Source organism: Gopherus flavomarginatus, chromosome 3 (genome assembly GCF_025201925.1).
Source record: "Gopherus flavomarginatus isolate rGopFla2 chromosome 3, rGopFla2.mat.asm, whole genome shotgun sequence".
In the NCBI taxonomy this organism is placed as follows: Eukaryota; Metazoa; Chordata; order Testudines; family Testudinidae; genus Gopherus; species Gopherus flavomarginatus.
In genome coordinates, this window is record NC_066619.1 from 34543438 (window position 1) to 34559999 (window position 16562).

The 16562-nt window shown below is 40.5% G+C and overlaps 1 protein-coding gene and 1 long non-coding RNA gene across 4 annotated transcripts in view; one reads left to right on the top strand and one right to left on the bottom strand.

The window, feature by feature from the left end:
• Window positions 1-16562, top strand: part of LOC127048067 (uncharacterized) — an 89610-nt gene that overhangs the window by 3896 nt on the left and 69152 nt on the right. The window contains exons 3-5 of one of the 2 annotated variants that reach the window (XR_007773544.1): window positions 6071-6231; window positions 6950-7056; window positions 15572-15701. This is a non-coding gene — a long non-coding RNA (uncharacterized LOC127048067). The other variant, XR_007773545.1, reaches the window with a different exon arrangement.
• Window positions 9856-16562, bottom strand: part of ARL15 (ADP ribosylation factor like GTPase 15) — a 369916-nt gene continuing 363209 nt past the window's right edge. The window contains exon 8 of one of the 2 annotated variants that reach the window (XM_050947136.1): window positions 9856-10051. In XM_050947136.1, the coding sequence (XP_050803093.1) occupies window positions 9883-10051 (169 nt within the window). In that variant the 3' untranslated portion in view covers window positions 9856-9882. The remainder of the gene's footprint in view (window positions 10052-16562) is intronic. The other variant, XM_050947135.1, reaches the window with a different exon arrangement.

Here is a 16562-nt window from a genome sequence, read left to right on the forward strand (position 1 = left end):
AGATGTTAAACATTGGTATATAGTGGCAGAGTGAATCAATATGTTGTTAGGTCACTTACTATGACACATCTACATAATACTATCCATGAGCACTAAGTGTTAGGTGCACTGACAGAGCCCTGTTCGAGTTCTCTGCGTTTGTATGGTCCTGGACAAACAAGTGCTGGCCTGCACTTGCATCACTGACTTCTGCACCCCATTGTGCAGCCACAGTATATTGCCTCCATATAGTCTGCTGTGATTGGTGGCAGTGACATGAGCTGTGCCATCAGACCTCTGTCCTCCTGTTTTCCAATTCACTGTATTTGAGAGAAAGTATTAGATTTCGGCAGCAGGTGTGTCTCCAGCGAAAGAATAAGCACATCAGTGTCCCTGGCTGGAACAAGCACACTGTAGTTATACGATGCACAGAGTGTAACTTCGTTCTTGTCTACTTCTTCCTGAGGAGCACACAGCTGATTGGTGTCAACTCTTGCTGCCGAGCACCATATTTCAGCCTCATCCTGAAATCACCAGCCAGAATGTCTATTTTATCGTGTGGTGCTTGAGTCATTAGTTGCTCAGATAAAATATGGAGGGCCTTGCAATATTTTTCTGGAAGCTCAATGAAATTCATCTAGTTACTTTGAAGAGGCTCATAGCTTAGGTGGGACTTGAATCTCTTGAGAGTTTTTGCCTTATACCATGCTTAATAGATTCCTTGTATTACTAGTATCTATTTTGTGGAAGACTGCTCCAGTCCTAAGTACTATTTTTTAAAATGTGCCTGCAAAGTCTCCAAATGTTTTGGCTCCAGATGGCTTTCCTATGGCTTGGGCCAAAACCTCTGCATCTATCACAAGACAGCTTCTCCCAGCGGGGGTAACTGTTGATGGGCAGTGGACATCATTCAGTACATCACCCAGTATTGCTTTTGTGCTGTTCTTAGGCTGCCATTAATCTGTGCTAATGCCAAAGGAACAGGTATTAATTAATGTTTCAAAATCTGTTCTAAATTCACAGTTTTGCTGGCTTTGTATCCCTCAAGAAGAGATTGTCCATCACATAGCAGCTGGAGGAACATGTGCAGGTTATCTGAAACACAAGCAGCTGCACCATCCTCACTGACACTGAAACATTTGTAGCAAAGTATCTCCCCAAATTTTCAATGCAACATGTACCAGTGACAGAAATATATCTTCCTGGGGAGGGTAAATGGGGATGGCCATCTCCTCATCTTGGCCAAGAATCCATCATTTGTGAGATGGGTAAATATTTATACTTGGCTGTAACTAACAGTACATCTCTCAGCAGATGATCGTTCAGGCAATGAAATGAACTGAAATAAATCCCCAATATGAGCTTGGAGATTTTCCTTGAATAGTGATCTATTTCAGGAGGTACTGGAATTCCAATGCCAGCTTCCTTTGCAAGATTGCAGTAATAATGCCAAACCTCAGATAGCTCCAAAACATGGCCTTGACTGGCTGCATGCTGAAGCGCATTTTGAAGAGAAAGCATTGCTGTGTCAGTAATTTTGGTGCCCTCACTCTTTTTCATCCCAGACCTCATAAACGGGATGTAACAAGTCAGGCGGTACTTGCCTTCAGCAGCTCTGAGGTCATTTACTCCAGCTAAATGAACACTCATGTTGTGGTCAAATACAGCTGCCTTCATTATCTGTTCACTCATCTTGAATGTACTTCCAGTTATGAGTCTCTGTTTAGAGTGCACTTCTTCACAAAACATGCAGCATCTCCAGTCCTAGCTTTCACAGAACTGACCTGTCTTATATTATGGACATTGGTGTTTTTATTGGGATCCCTACAGCTTGCCACATGTGCTACATCAATTGCAGATGCTCTTGCTTTCTGTAACTTCTGATTTTGCCTTTATCAGTGTATTGGGCATAGCACTATTAGTGCTACATGATTGATACCGAATAGAGGGTGAACTCAGTCCTGCCATTGTCCTCTCTGTATTTGTGGCAAAATTTGCAGATGATACAAAACTATTCCAGATAGTTAATAAGACTGGGACTATTCATTTTGGAAAAGAGACAACTATGATTGAGGTCTACACAATCATGACTGATGTGGAGAAAGTAAATAAGGGAGTGTTGTTTACTTCTCATAACACAAGAACTAGGGGTCACCAACTGAAATTAATAGGCAGCAGGTTTAAAACAAAACAAAGCATGTATTTTTTCACACAATGCACAGTTAACCTGTGGAACTCCTTGCCAGAGGATGTTGTGATGGCTAAGACTAATAACAGGGTTCAAAAAAGAACTAAATAAATTAATGGAGGATAGGTCCACCAATGGCTATTAGCTAGGATGGGCAGGGATGGTGTCCCTAGCCTCTGTTTGCCAGAAGCTGAGAATGGGCAATAGTGGATGGATCATTTGATGATAACCTGTTCTGTTCATTCCCTCTGGAGCACCTGGCATTGACCATTGTCGGAAGACAGGATAGTGGGCTAGATGGACCATTGGTCTGACCCAATATGGGTGTTCTGATGTTCTTATGCCATCTTGCAGTTTCTTTCTAATTGCTGTTGTCTCCCTTATTTTATGCAGTCCCTTTTCACATGCTTCACACACACCTTCTTTACTTGATTGTTGCCAAATAATGCAGGGCCTGTAGGAAACTGGCGTGGCTCTCTTGATACTTACTACCGGTTCCATGATTTACCTACAACTGCAACCGATATGAGTATCATAAACCACCACTCCATCTAATCACTGTTGCTCTCTCTATTTGTAAAAAATACCACCACATAAGTATATAAGAATGGTCACATTAGGTCAGAACCAATGGGCCATCTAGCCCTGCATCTCATCTTCTGACAATAGCCAGTACCAGATGCTTCAGAGGGAGTGAGCAAAACAGGGCAATTATTGAGAGATCAAACCCCTGTCATCCAATCCCAGCTTCAGAGGTTCAGGGACGCCCATAGCATGTGGTGTCTTGGCTAAATAGATGGATGGACCTATCCTCCATAAACTTATCAATTCTTTTTTGAACCCAGTTATACTTTTGACCTTCACAATATCCCCTAGCAATGAGTTCCACAGTTGACAGTGCATTGTGTGAAGAAGTATTTCTTATATTTGTTTTAAACCTGCTGCCTATTAATTTAATTGGGTGACCCCTGGTTCTTGTATTATATGACTGGGTAAATAACACTTCCTTTTTCACTTTCTCCATATCAGTCATGATTTTATAAACCTCCATCATAATCTCCCTCTGTGTAATCTCTTTATAAAGACTGTGACTATTCAGCTTAGAAATTTCTCATCATGTGGAAGCTAATCACTTTTGTTACCCTTCTCTGTACCTTTTCTAATTCTACTAGATCTTTTTTGCGATGGGGCAACCAGAGCTGCACACAGTATTAAAATTGTGGGCATGCCATGGATTTATATAATGGCATTATGATGGGTTTTTTTGTTTTATTATCTATCCCTTTCCTAATGGTAACTAAGTATTTAGTTAGCTTTTTTGACTGCCACTGCACATTGATATGTTTTCAGAGAACTATCCATTATTACTCTAAGATCACTTTCTTGAGGGGGTAACATCTACCTTAGAACCCATCATTTTGTGTGTAGTTGGGATATTGTTTTCCAATGTGCATTACTTTGTACTGATCAACACTGACCTTCATCTGCCATTTTGTTGCCCCGTCACCCAGTTTTGTGAGATCCCTTTGTTACTCTTCATAGTCAGTTTTGTACCATCTGCATATCATATTCATCTAGGTATGTGATGATTCTGTTTTTCACTATAGTTTTAACCAATTTCCCTGGTACTGAAATCAAGCTTTCTTTCTTGTGATTGCCAGGATTGTCTCTGGAGCCTTTTTAAAAAATTGGAGTTACTTTATCTATTCTCCAGTCATCTGGCACAGAAGCTGATTTAAGTGGTAGGTTGCATACACCACAGTTCATAGTTCTGGAATTTCATATCTGAGTTCCCCCAGAACTCTTGGGTGAATATCATCTGGTCCTGGTGACTTATTACTGTTTAATTTATCAATTTGTTCCAAAACCTCTTCTATCAATGCCTCAATCTGGGACAGTTCCTCAGATCTGTCACCTAAAAAGAATGGCTCAACTATGGAAATCTCCCTCACATCCTCTGCTGTAAAGACCAATGCAAGGAATTAATTTAGCTTCTCTGCAATAGCCTTGTCTTCTTTGAGTGCTCCTTTAGCATCTGATTGAATTTGTAAATTCAGAGACGTGCTCCTTCTTCAGTCACAGACATTATAATACATGCAAGTGCAGTAGCTGATACAGCTCAAGAGACAGAACAAGCTCTCTAATTTTCCTCTTTTCAAGGCTGTATCTATCAAATTCCATAGTGTATGTAGGTGAGTTTCCATCATAAAGTCATGACCCTTTTTGGGAGTCAGTCTTCCCGCTTTTTGCTGTGATCCAATTAGATCTCCAAAAAATTCAGTGAAGTTGAGGCAGGAGGTCAGACTAAATCATCTTAATGCCCCTTCTGGATGTAATTCCTAAGGGCTTGTCCTTCACAGTGCTGTAGGCTGGTCTACCAGGGTGCAATTTGTAAAGTGTTCTTATATGTAGAGCTCTAACTGTCCTGTGTAGACCCTGCTGGTGTGAACTAAAAGGTTCACACTGATGTACTCCTGTTTCAAGGATAAAATGGAACAGTACCCAGAGGTAAATGAGACCCAGGATTTTGTTAGCCTTTTGCCTATGGGAAAGGGGGAAATCTGAAGTCTTCTGCAGACTGAGTTCCTCTATTGGGAAACTCCACCCTCCTTCCACTTGTGGGGAAGTTGGAGAAGATTCAAAGGCAACCTGAGTCCTGCAGTGGGGATAGGGTGCCCACCTCCAAAGTTATTGATTGTCTGGTGAGAGTCCTTAATGTCTCATGGACCCAGTTAAATGCTTGGTTTGACAGAGTGGGACACAGGGCACATAGTGCCCCTCCCAATGTTAAATAAAGTGGCAACCTCCTGCCTAAATCCATACCATGTCTTGCACATTTTTCTACTCATCGTTTTTTGCAAGAGTGCTATTTGGACAAGTGGATGGTAACTTGCTACCTGTGCAAAGTTGTAGAAAAAACATTTTCTAATTGCTTTGTGACTTGATTCCACAGCACAGGCAACCTTCCTAGTATGGGTATCACAGTTCACTGGGCCAATGGATTTGTATCAGATTAGAGTAGGATATGCTAAATGCCCAGCTTTAGAAAGAGTCAGCTCAGGTCTGTTGGGTTGGGATAGAAGGCAGCAGCACAGAGGTGGATATGAAAACTCTTCAGTGTGATAGGGTGCCAATTTACTTGATTACACCCTGATTAGAGCAATGACACTGAATAAAACAAATGTCAGAATTTCATTTTAAAGCTATTAATCAGGTTCGGCACTTCCATTTAGGCAGCCTAGGCAATCACCTAGGGCGCCAGGATTATTGGGGGGCGGCATTTTGCCAGGAAGGGGGCGGCAGGCGGCTTCGGTGGACCTGCCGCAGGCATTTCTGTAGACGGTCCAGTGCTCCCACTGCTCCGGTGGACCTCCCGCAGACACGCCTGCGGCAGCTCCACCGGAGCCGCGGACCAGCGGACCCTCTCCGCAGACAGCTGCGGGAGCAGCGCGCAGGGCAGCGAAATGGCTGCGCCTACGGCGCTAAAAACACTGGCACTGGTCCTGCTATTAATTAGTGCCAATTTGACAGCTCTGGCAATGGAAGTCCTGTTCATACACAGGGCAGTGACCCGGAAAACTTTCCCCTCATCATCTCATTAATATGCCTCAGCCATATTGTTATAGCATCTCATCTAAAAGTCACTCTCCATGTTCATTTGTCCTCAGTCACTGTCCTGAGACTACTAATAAGGATGATATTGTGAGAGTATTTGGTGCTTACTTTAAAACTCATCTTTCCTTCCCTGAAATGTAGATGTAGAGTTGAAACTGTGCTTAATTTTTAATTTAATTTTGCACAAAATAAGTGTCTATTTTAGAACACTGAGACTTTTAAAGAACAAAATTCTTCAGCATGCTAAATAATTCTGAAGTCTAGTGATATCTATACTTTTTCTTCCAGCGAACAATTTCATATTATAACAAGGCCCCTTCAAGTCTTAAAATTCTGGAAGTTGAAGTGAAACGTAAAGGCTGCCAGGAAGATAAGAGCACAGTTCCAGATTTTAGCAGTATATTACTTCACTACAAGATTTAATGGATAATTTAAAACAAATCAGTCCAGTAAGTTATATTGTGAAATGGAAAATGTAATCACCCTTATCTGCAAAGTTTTGGCAAAGTGAGGAGAAAAGGAAAGCTAAAATTCAGGCTAACTTCAGTTTTGCTTTGCTTGGATTTATTACATGTACCATTATGTTTAACTACGTTATCGTTGGTTACTGCTCAAGCCAGCATATTTTGTCATTTTACAAAGGAGTAAATTGCAAAAAACATAAGCCAATCATGCAATGAGCTAAAGAAAAAAATGTCATTCCAGACAAATAAACAATTATAACAAACTAAGACACAATGGAAATCAAAGTATGGCATGCTGGTAATGCAACTATCTTTCAAAAGTCATTGCTCTAATATTTCTGCAGTCCATAATGGTCTTTTACAGTAGTTGAAATAGCCTGTCAAAGCATGTGTTTTCTTCATTACTAAAAAAAACTATATCAATTGATTAATTAGTTAGAATATAAAAGCACAAAAATGAGAAATTCTGAATTAAAGCTTCAAGAAACACTAAGCCCGTCACATTATTTTATTTTAATATTTCATTCTATATGTGTTTTAGAATGATATGGTGCAAACCCTGGCTGGGATGATTTAGTTGAGATTAGTCCTGCTTTGAGCTGGGGGGTTGGACTAGATGACCTGAGATCTCTTCCAACCCTAGTCTATGATTCTAAGGTACCTGATCCAAAGAACTTCAATTCTTATGTGTCATATCTTGCAGAAATTTACTACGGGGAACAGTGTTTATTACTGTGAGTAGGCCTAATTGGACTCGCAGTCTTCAGCGCTTTCTGGATTGAGCTTTAAGGGCATGTTCCACTTCCAAAAGTATGTATTACACATATCCATATGTAGTATTTTCAATTAGTGTTTATGCTTTAGCTCATATAACTAACTCAGGTTGATGTGCCCTTTTAGTTACATATTCTGAGATGTTTTTCTGTGGTGGGAGCTTAAAGTGTCAGAATTAACATTGCTATGAGAATCTTGACTTTTGAAATTCCTGACACTTTGCACATTTACATTTGAAACCTCAATATTACATGTTACATATGAATTTTTGCACTAATTTCACTCTTCCTTTAAAAAAGAGAAAAGAAAAATGTATGTTACAAACCAATGCATCAATGAAGTGCATTTATTTAAACTGATAAGCCAAGATTTTAAAAAATGGGTGCCTAAATTTTAAATCTTCCTTTAGGCACCCAAATACATGGCCAGATTTAAAAAAAAAAAAAAACCAAATCCCCTGAATGCTTATTTAGGTGTCTAAAATAAGGATTTGTTAAAATCTTGGCCACCAGTCCTGCCATTTGCTACTGTCCTTGGTGAAGTACAGAATCATGTCCATGGACCTTATTTTGTAAGAAACTGTTGGAATTTGTGCACTTTTTCAAGGCACCAGAACTTGAAAATTTACAAATTTTTAGACAAACAATTTGGTTCAGTAATGTATCAAATTCCCAGCCATACCCTACGACTATATTAGATTTTGTGGGAGATTGTCCCTTCAGCTCTGCTTTCCCCTCTGTGAGGCACTGGTGGTGGCTGGGGCCCTCTCAGGTTGCAGGAGGAGAGGCAAGGCCAAGAAAAACCAGAGGTGGATGCATGGCAGGAATCAAGGAAGGAGGAAATAAGGTGATTTTTAATGCACAGATATTTCAAATTTTTGAAAACTACCTAACGTATACAAATATATAATTTTGAACAGTAAATTGCTTCTTAAACTTGCAGTTGTAAACTATATATGGCTATCTGGACTTTATTTAAAAATGTGTATTTATATGTAATATGTATAATTTACCCTTCCAACATATTTGTATTCCCATACAGTAAAATTCTTCTTAGCTAAAGCATGCTTTACTTAAGTAAAGAAAAAGTGAAGACAATTTGTGAAAGTCCTGTTTACTCAGAATGAGAGCTTTTAGTTTTCCACTGTTACGTAAGATTACAAAATCCTTAGCATGCCTATTCAATGAAGCAATTGTCCTCTACTATGACTTAGTTTCCTGTTGCAATAAGCATATGTAAGTAATGCTGAATACAGTTGATTCAAATTATTTTTCTAATTGAATGTTAATGAGTCATTATTGCCTTCTGCTTTTAACCAGTTATGTGAAATAAAGCATCAAACTGAGAAACATTGTAATTTTGAGGCAAGAACACATAGTTCATTACGGACAGTAGCCAGATGTCCCAAATCAGATTCTCTGCTTACTACAGCACTTTTAGATGTTGGATGTTTTGTTATTTCGGTAAAAGGGCACTCTGATATTGTGTGGCCTAATGGGCTTTTTCTAAAGATTACAGAAAATGTTTCTTACTATGTGCCTTTTTTGGTTAATGATCACCACTGACAACCTCATTTGTGAAAGTCTGGATAGTACCTGAGAATAACTTTGTATTCTGGACATAAAAACTGGGGATATGTTGCCATTATAGCACCCTTAAAATGACATATTGTAGCAAAGTTTCACAGATAAATCATACTGAAGGAATGTGTGCTTTTGAATCCTTTGGTAGTGTTTTTCATGCTTTTCAGGTCTGAGGCAAGACAAACGTATTGTTCAAGGAGTTTGGAGAGAGGAATTCTCTAAGCTCCTGCACCATACAACTTCCAAAATTATACAGTATTTCTAAGTCTAGTATGTGTCTGTAACCATTAAACCAATTAGCTGCCAAGCCAAATTTGTAATATGTGGAGAAACTCCACTGAAATATCAGAAAAGAAACTATTAAAGAAGAAACCCACTTATTCAGCTATATAAAGTTTACTATAACCTCAGGTTCATGATTCAGCATTTGCAATTTGTTTGTGAAGTGTTGCATTAAACAACAAGAATGCTAGGGACAGAGCTGATTTTCTTCTAAATTGAGTGTTGTGTATTTCTCCTGGTCCTGATACAATAAGCCTTAAAATAATTAACACTTTACAGCATCTTAACTCAATAAAAGCAAAGCAATTCAGAGTTAAGGCTCTCTGTCCATAGGTCACCCCTTTGAGCCAGATTCCCCCTCCCTTCCATTCCATTACACCCGTGTACATTTTTGCAGATTAACTTCACTGAAACCAAGTTACTTTGGATTTAGAGTGCTGTAACTGAGCAGAACCTGGTTCTTGTGGATTGATCTGAATCCAACTGAAAATAGTAAGTCAGGAATAATTCCTCTGAACTCATTCCATTTACAGCGGTGTGAAACCAGTATTGGCGAGATCAGAAAAAAGCCCCTTTGTGATTTGGTGTGTTTCTGAGCAGTAAAATGTTTTGTAAACAGTGGATTGCATTGGGGTCGGGGATGGACTTGCAGCTTCCTTTCTAAATCTCTCTATTTTGTACAACTGAAGTTTGATCCAAAAGCTTTATTCATCTTCGTGACACTTGCAGCTTGGGGGCAGAGCCAGACTTGTCAGTCACTGGCAGCAGGGGAATGCCTCACCTCCTAAAGTTCTCTAGGAGCTCAGCCAGGTCTCCCAGCTGCAGAGCTTTTCTGAGGGAAATTCCAAACTTTATTTCAAATTTTTAGACAAACAATTTGGTTCAGTAATGTATCAAATTCCCAGCCATAGCCTACGACTATATTAGATTTTGTGGGAGATTGTCCCTTCAGCTCTGCTTTCCCCTCTGTGAGGCACTGGTGGTGGCTGGGGCCCTCTCAGGTTGCAGGAGGAGAGGCAAGGCCAAGAAAAACCAGAGGCAAAAGGAAGGGCCCGAGTCTTCTGCTTAATCCCCTTATTGAGTCTCTCACTGGGGACCTCTGCAGGCAGGACACAATTTTCCTCGAAGTCCAGTCTCTGTAGGGGTCACTCAGTCTCCTCTTCCCCCTTCAGGAGAGAAGCCAGGCAGAAATAGTAAGGCTGGCTGTGCTGGGAAAAAACATAGCCCAGTCAGGCTGAACCTTCCCTCCCCTGGAAGGAGAAAAGGCAGGCAGGACTGGAAAAAGAACTGACTCCAGAGTAAGCAACACCCTCTTCTATATCCATGAGGTGAGTGAAGCCAGAAGGACAGTGTGTCAGATGGAATATTGTACCTGAGTTCCTACAGCCTGCCCCTGCAGCCAGATCTCTGTAGAGTTCAATTGCCATTTCCCCATGTATAGAGGGTACTGGACACAGCCTGGGCACTGCCAACACCAGAGCATGAAGTAAGGGGCCTTTGTGTCCAGCTCCCTCCCTCTACTGTCCCAGGGAATCCCTATTCCTAACCCAGGGGCTGTGATCTCCAAGGGAAACACAGACCTATCTAGCCCGTGTGGATCCCATGCATTAGAAAGGGGTAGAGCTTCTGAAGAGCCCATCATTGAGCCTCAGGCCAGTACTTTCCTTGAGAGACTTAGAAGGGATCCATATGGGAAAGAAGAGACAAATAAGCCACTTGAAATAATTTCAGTGCAATCTCTGCACCCAGTTTCACCACCCATTCTGAAGCAAGAGTATGGGAGAAATACATTCATAATAATCAAAGTTGTTCCCCTGCTGGCCTTCTCAGAATACAGCAGGACAGATACTCCTCAGTGCTTAGTTCCCCTGCTCACTTTCATGGAGTGCAGCCTACGGGATCATCATCCATGCCAGGTTGACCCCTTCAAAGTGCAGCATGGCAGATCAACGCAGAAAAGGACAAGCTATAGACCTGTTACAATTCCTCTGGGTATGCCTATGTCCACCCCCACAAAGGGAAACCTAACTCTAGCATTCCAAATCAGAGTTACAGATCAATTCAGTAAAATACCGGTACATACAAAACCACAGAAAATAGATTTTCAGTCAAGAGTATGCTGAGTACTGTGAAATGATGGTTAGGAGGTCTGTAGCTGCCCTAGACAAACTATAGCCATATATACCCATCATTAGGGTCCCCAGGCCCTAATGTCTAAATTATGTGTCTCAGCTTCTCTTGCAGGTGCCATGCCTTGCCTCCAATTCCATGTTTTTCCCCCAATGGATGCTATGAAGTGATGAGAGAGACAGTCCAGACCTGGAAGAAGAGTCAGGGAGTAAAGGTCCTCTTGGCACACCATTTATCTCATTGATGTCATCAAAGCTTTCCTTTTTCACCATCCTCAGACAATTCTTATGTTTTGCAGTTAGATTGCTGCCTTTTCTCACCAACTTCCATTGTTACTATTTGATCTTACATGCACTCCGAGGGTCTAGCTCCAGAATCATGGAGCTGGAAAAATATTGGCTTTAGGGAAAACATAAATTCACTTTTAGCTGCTGGACAACTTTTCTGATCAGAGTACTGCACAGAGAGAGAGCGGAGACAAACACACAGTTCTATGTTTCCTGGAGTATGTTGGATTCAGGACAAACACCTATACATGGTGTCAGAAGAATCATAGCTCTGGACTGTGGATGAACACTATCATGTACAGAATCAGATCTCAGAAGATGAAGATGGCCATAATGAAAAACAAGTGGAGTTACAGAAACAAAAATCCAATTCTTACTGTAGCCTATTGGAAATATTGATCTGATACACACACGCACATCACAAACTTGCCTCAGTGATCCTGCCACTAATTCCATGTATTCCTTCCATATCTCACCCGTTGGAGAAATCTAGTTTTAATTGTATATTCTCTGCTCCCACAACTGGTGAATTTGAAGGGATCTTCTTGATTCAGAACCAGGGCTGGTGCAACCATTTAGGTGACCTAGGCGGTCGCCTAGGGAACTAGGATTTGGGCGGTGGCATTTTCTTCAGCAGCGACTGTGGTGGACGGATCTTCAGCTGCCCTGGTCGCTGCCAGCATTTAGGTGGACGGAGCTGGGGCAGGGGAGCGCGGGGAGGGCTCCTGCAGCAAGTAAAGGAGGGGGGGCAGCACGCAGGGGAACTCCCCGCACCAACTCACCCCTGCCTCACCTCCTCCCTGAGCACACCGTGGCTGCTTCACTTCTCCCACCTCCCAGGCTTGCGGCACTAATCAGCTTAGGCGCTGCAAGCCTGGGAGGTGGGATAAGTGAAGCAGTCACGGTGTGCTCAGGGAGGAGGCGAAGCAGGAGTGAGCTGGGGCAGGCAAGGGCACCTCAGGGCAGAGTGGGGGAACTGCCATGAGGGGGGTGCCTCAGGGTGGGGGCTCGGGGCCGGGGGAGGGCGCAAGGTGGAAGTTTCGCATAGGGCGCAAAACGTCCTTGCACTGGCCCTGTTCAGAACACTGCTCCTTCTGTGGATAACAAATGTTTTCTGGCCACAACAGTCCATATGTCTGATAGGATTAAATAATAAGTAGGAAGAACACAATCAGTCCTACCCTTGAGAGCAGTTCCTCCTGAGTGGAACAAGGTTTCCTATCAATATGTGCATTTCTCACTAAGGGAGAGATTAACGCAAAAACGCACGTCTGATTGGCAGAGCAGCTGCTGCACCCAGAAATTTCTCACACAATGTAAGTCGATTTGGTTGGGCTGGTGCTTGTCGTCTTTGCACTTGGAAACAATAAATAAAGTGTAATGCAGCCTCCAGCCTCAGGATTTGAAGTGGGGAATGTCATCTTGCAAAGCTGGGTAACTATGTCTTCCCACTTTTTCCACTATTTTCCAGGACAATACAGGAATGAGAGAGCAGCATGCTACCATGCTAGACCAGTAAAATACATCTTTAGTTCTTCTAGGAGGGTTTTATGGATGGGGGTAGAACAGTGTTCAAGCAAAATGGTCAAATTTCTACAGTTTAAGAAAAGAATGTTTTTGTACATTTCCAAACATTAAATGTTTCTTTAGGACATGAACAATATTCCATCCCTAGAAGGTCCTAGAACATGACCTTGAAATCTCATTTTGTCCTTTAAAGCACTATCCAGAGTGAACTTCTGCAGGAGGGGGGTCATTGTACTTCTGAGCCATCAGATTAGGCTACTCCCTCCAATCAGATAAGGTTTTTTTAATTTGAAGTTGGAAATTTCCTTTGAGACACAATCTTGTACTTTTAATTCAGACGGGTGGTCTTCACAACTGTCATAGCATTCATTCCCTAAGTCAAGTAAAGAAATACTCATGGTTCCTTTATTTAGATCTGCTACACAGCCATATAAACATATATATAAGCTCAACTAGTTTTGCATATATATATATATATATATATATATATATATATATATATTTATATATATATACACACACACACCTCATTTTGGATAGCCACATTTAAGGGATGATCTTGCTGCCCATCCAGGAGGCAAACTGCTATGAAAATTCCATTATACCAGATTTGTGAACCTTAGCACATAGATCGGAAAATGTATCTATGCCCACCTGCAATTTTCCTTTTGTTGCATGATAAGAGCCATAGGGCTGTCCCATCCTGTAGACAAATGGATCATCCAGACCAGAGATGGAAACGGACATCCAGAGATTTGGTTTCTGGGCCTTCAGTGGAATTTACTATGCTCTGCAGAAGGAGAAATAGTTTTGCTTTTTCCTCAACATATGTTTAATACAATCTGTAATTTAAATGATCTGGCTGTGGAAGTTATCTTAACGAGAGAGCATTTCAGGAAGTGGGGCATTCCCCACTGCCACTTACTGGTCTAATCCTGCTCTCAAATTGCAAGGAGGCCAGAATACCAGTGTAACAGATCTGTGGCATTTATTAATTGAAGAAAGGAAATTTTCATTTAGGCATGGCGACATCTTCCTATTAGAATTTATTTGCTTTGTTTTTAAGAGCAATATAACCATTTAAAAAATAAACTGCAAGTAAATATGAAAATTATTAAAACACTCAATCTTACTGCCTTATAATGGCATTGAAACCCTCAGAATGTGTTAACCTCCTAATGAGACATTTCTGATGTATACAATAAAAGTGAGAACACCAGATTGGTGCAGGAAGGGAGGTCAGACTAGGTAGAAATGTAAAGAAGCTCCTCACAATAAAGGAAACTTTGAGCACTAATCTTTAAAGTGACAGGAACACAGTGAGCTGGATCTAGTTAACATATAACAAATGGGGAGGGCTTTTTTTTGTTTTTGTATCAGAATGACAGTACTCTTGGTGGGGACTGTACTGCTATTGGTTACATTCTATCTTGCTGAAAACTGGTCCAAAGATTTGCAACCCAGCTTAATAATTTGATGATTATTTGTGTGCAGTTACATACAAGATGGATGAAGAGGGAAAGGAAGTTATCCATCAGGATAGCAGACTGTAGTGTGAAAGTTGTCAATTTAGAGCATGATTGCAACTGCTGAAACAAATGAGAGATTTGTTGAACCCGAAGTGTTAAGAAAACAAATGTATTTTTTTGCCGACTCAAGAGTCTGGTCATCAGAAAAGGGAAAAAGAAATCTTCCTATAATAAACTATTTAAACTTCCATTGAAACTATGTGAATGTAAACACGTGACTGAGTAGAATATAGCCTGGCACTTGAGTTGAATATCAAATCCTAGTTAATTTCCTGGAATTGGCTAAAAGTAATGGGAATCTTTGATAAAATCATCAAACCTGGTGTTTTTAAAAGATGCAAAGTTAGAACTATACAAGCTTTGACAAAAAACAAACAAAAAAAATCCTGTGGGCTCTGAAAAAAGTAAAGACCATCTCAAAGTTAAGATTCATCTGGTTCTTAGTGGGAAGTTGAGTCTCAACTTGATCCTCCAAATCTCAGTGGCAAAATATAGCCTTTGAACTTTCTAGATCTCATGAGTTAAGAACAGATCAGCACTGAGCAGGTTACTCATACTTGGCTTAATCAGACAGTTGCTTTATTGAGGCATCGCTCATGAATAATTTTTAGCTAAATATATTGCACAACAATGACCACTGCTTAATCAGGGTGACAGTAGTAAAAAAAAATCTGATTTTTGGCCAAGCATTCAGCTTATGTCACGAGATCAAGTGGTTGTTTACTAAGACATTAAATTGGTGTGAAAAAGTGAGCTTTGATCTTATGATACAGAGATTGTAAACAGTGAAAAACAATACCAAATAGATTAACTGTAGCTAATATATTTCTTGTATTTGTATTCAGCACACTTAAATTGTTTCTTGACTTTTTTAAAAATAGTCTTCTCTCTGAAAGGAAAAAGCCATTTTATTAGAACAATACACAGTTTATTAGATGGCCCAAGGGAAAGGATTTTGTTGTTCTTTGGATGGAGCAATCTCTTGTGCCAGGAACCTATATTCTAAATTCTTAAAAGCAAGAAGTCCAACTCAGCCTGTTATATAAAATAGTTTATTGGAAACATTGCCGATAGAAAACCTAGTCCATGTTCAAGGCTCCTGGTAGAGTTGTGGGTTGATATTTGGAATGAGCTGAAAGATTCCAAAAATTGGATGAAATGTTAAAGTTGAAATCACCTAAATGTGTTTTGATTGCTTAATTTTCTGTATGAGGTTGCCACCCATTTTTGGACCTGCATCACTGAAAGGGGCAGCAAGACTGGTGGATTGGAAAGAGCAAGCCACACCATCCTGGCAGCCCTGGCTGCCCCTACTGTCTCCTGGGTCTCTGGGATTAGAGCTGGTGAGGAATTTTTGATGAAATTTATTTTAATCAGAAAATGGTGATTCACTGAACCAGAAACATTTTTGTGGGAGTGTCCCAGCTTTGATGAAATTTTTGCCGTTCTTTTCTTTCCTGTCTCATGAGAGAGTTTGTCTTGTTTTCTCTTAAAGGAAACTGGATCAGATTTCAACAGCAACAGCTCAAGACCGTCTAAATTGACTTTCTCTTTTTCCCAAAAAGGATAGTTTATAACTAAAACAAGACTATCAAGCAGGCAATTTTCCTCTCTAAAAGACTATATACCTAAACAAAGAGGGAATAAGGGAAACTATTAAAATAGAAGCCTTACTTAATTCTATAAGTTCCAAACACTTTAACTGTTTTCCTTCTCTTTTGGTGTTTAGTAAGATGTTTAAAAGATAGTTGATTATTACAGTGGGAATAAGCCAGTGATAACTTGGTATGAAACCGCATTCACTCTTTAATGTTGTGTCAGTGAACAAGAGTATTAACATTTTATTTCTAGGTTGGCCCGAGGCACCTCCTTTTCAACATAAGCTTGGTGATTCAGTAGGGGGCACTCTTCACATTTGACTTTCCTGACCAAATGCCCCAGCATTTTTGCTGAGGGTACCCTACTTCAAGAGATATTATCTTTGAAATGAAACCTAAAACTTGGGCTCCTGATTGCCTGTGGCTATAAACCCTCCAATCCCCGCCTCCCAAAAAGCCCCCAACAATAACAAAAAACAAAGAACAAACAAAATAAAGAAACAAAAACCACACAAAGTGCATTTATTTCAAAAGTAGGAGCGTTAACCCCAGTTCCATGGCAAAATTGCAACTCACGTAAATATATTCTGCCTCCCTAAATTATCC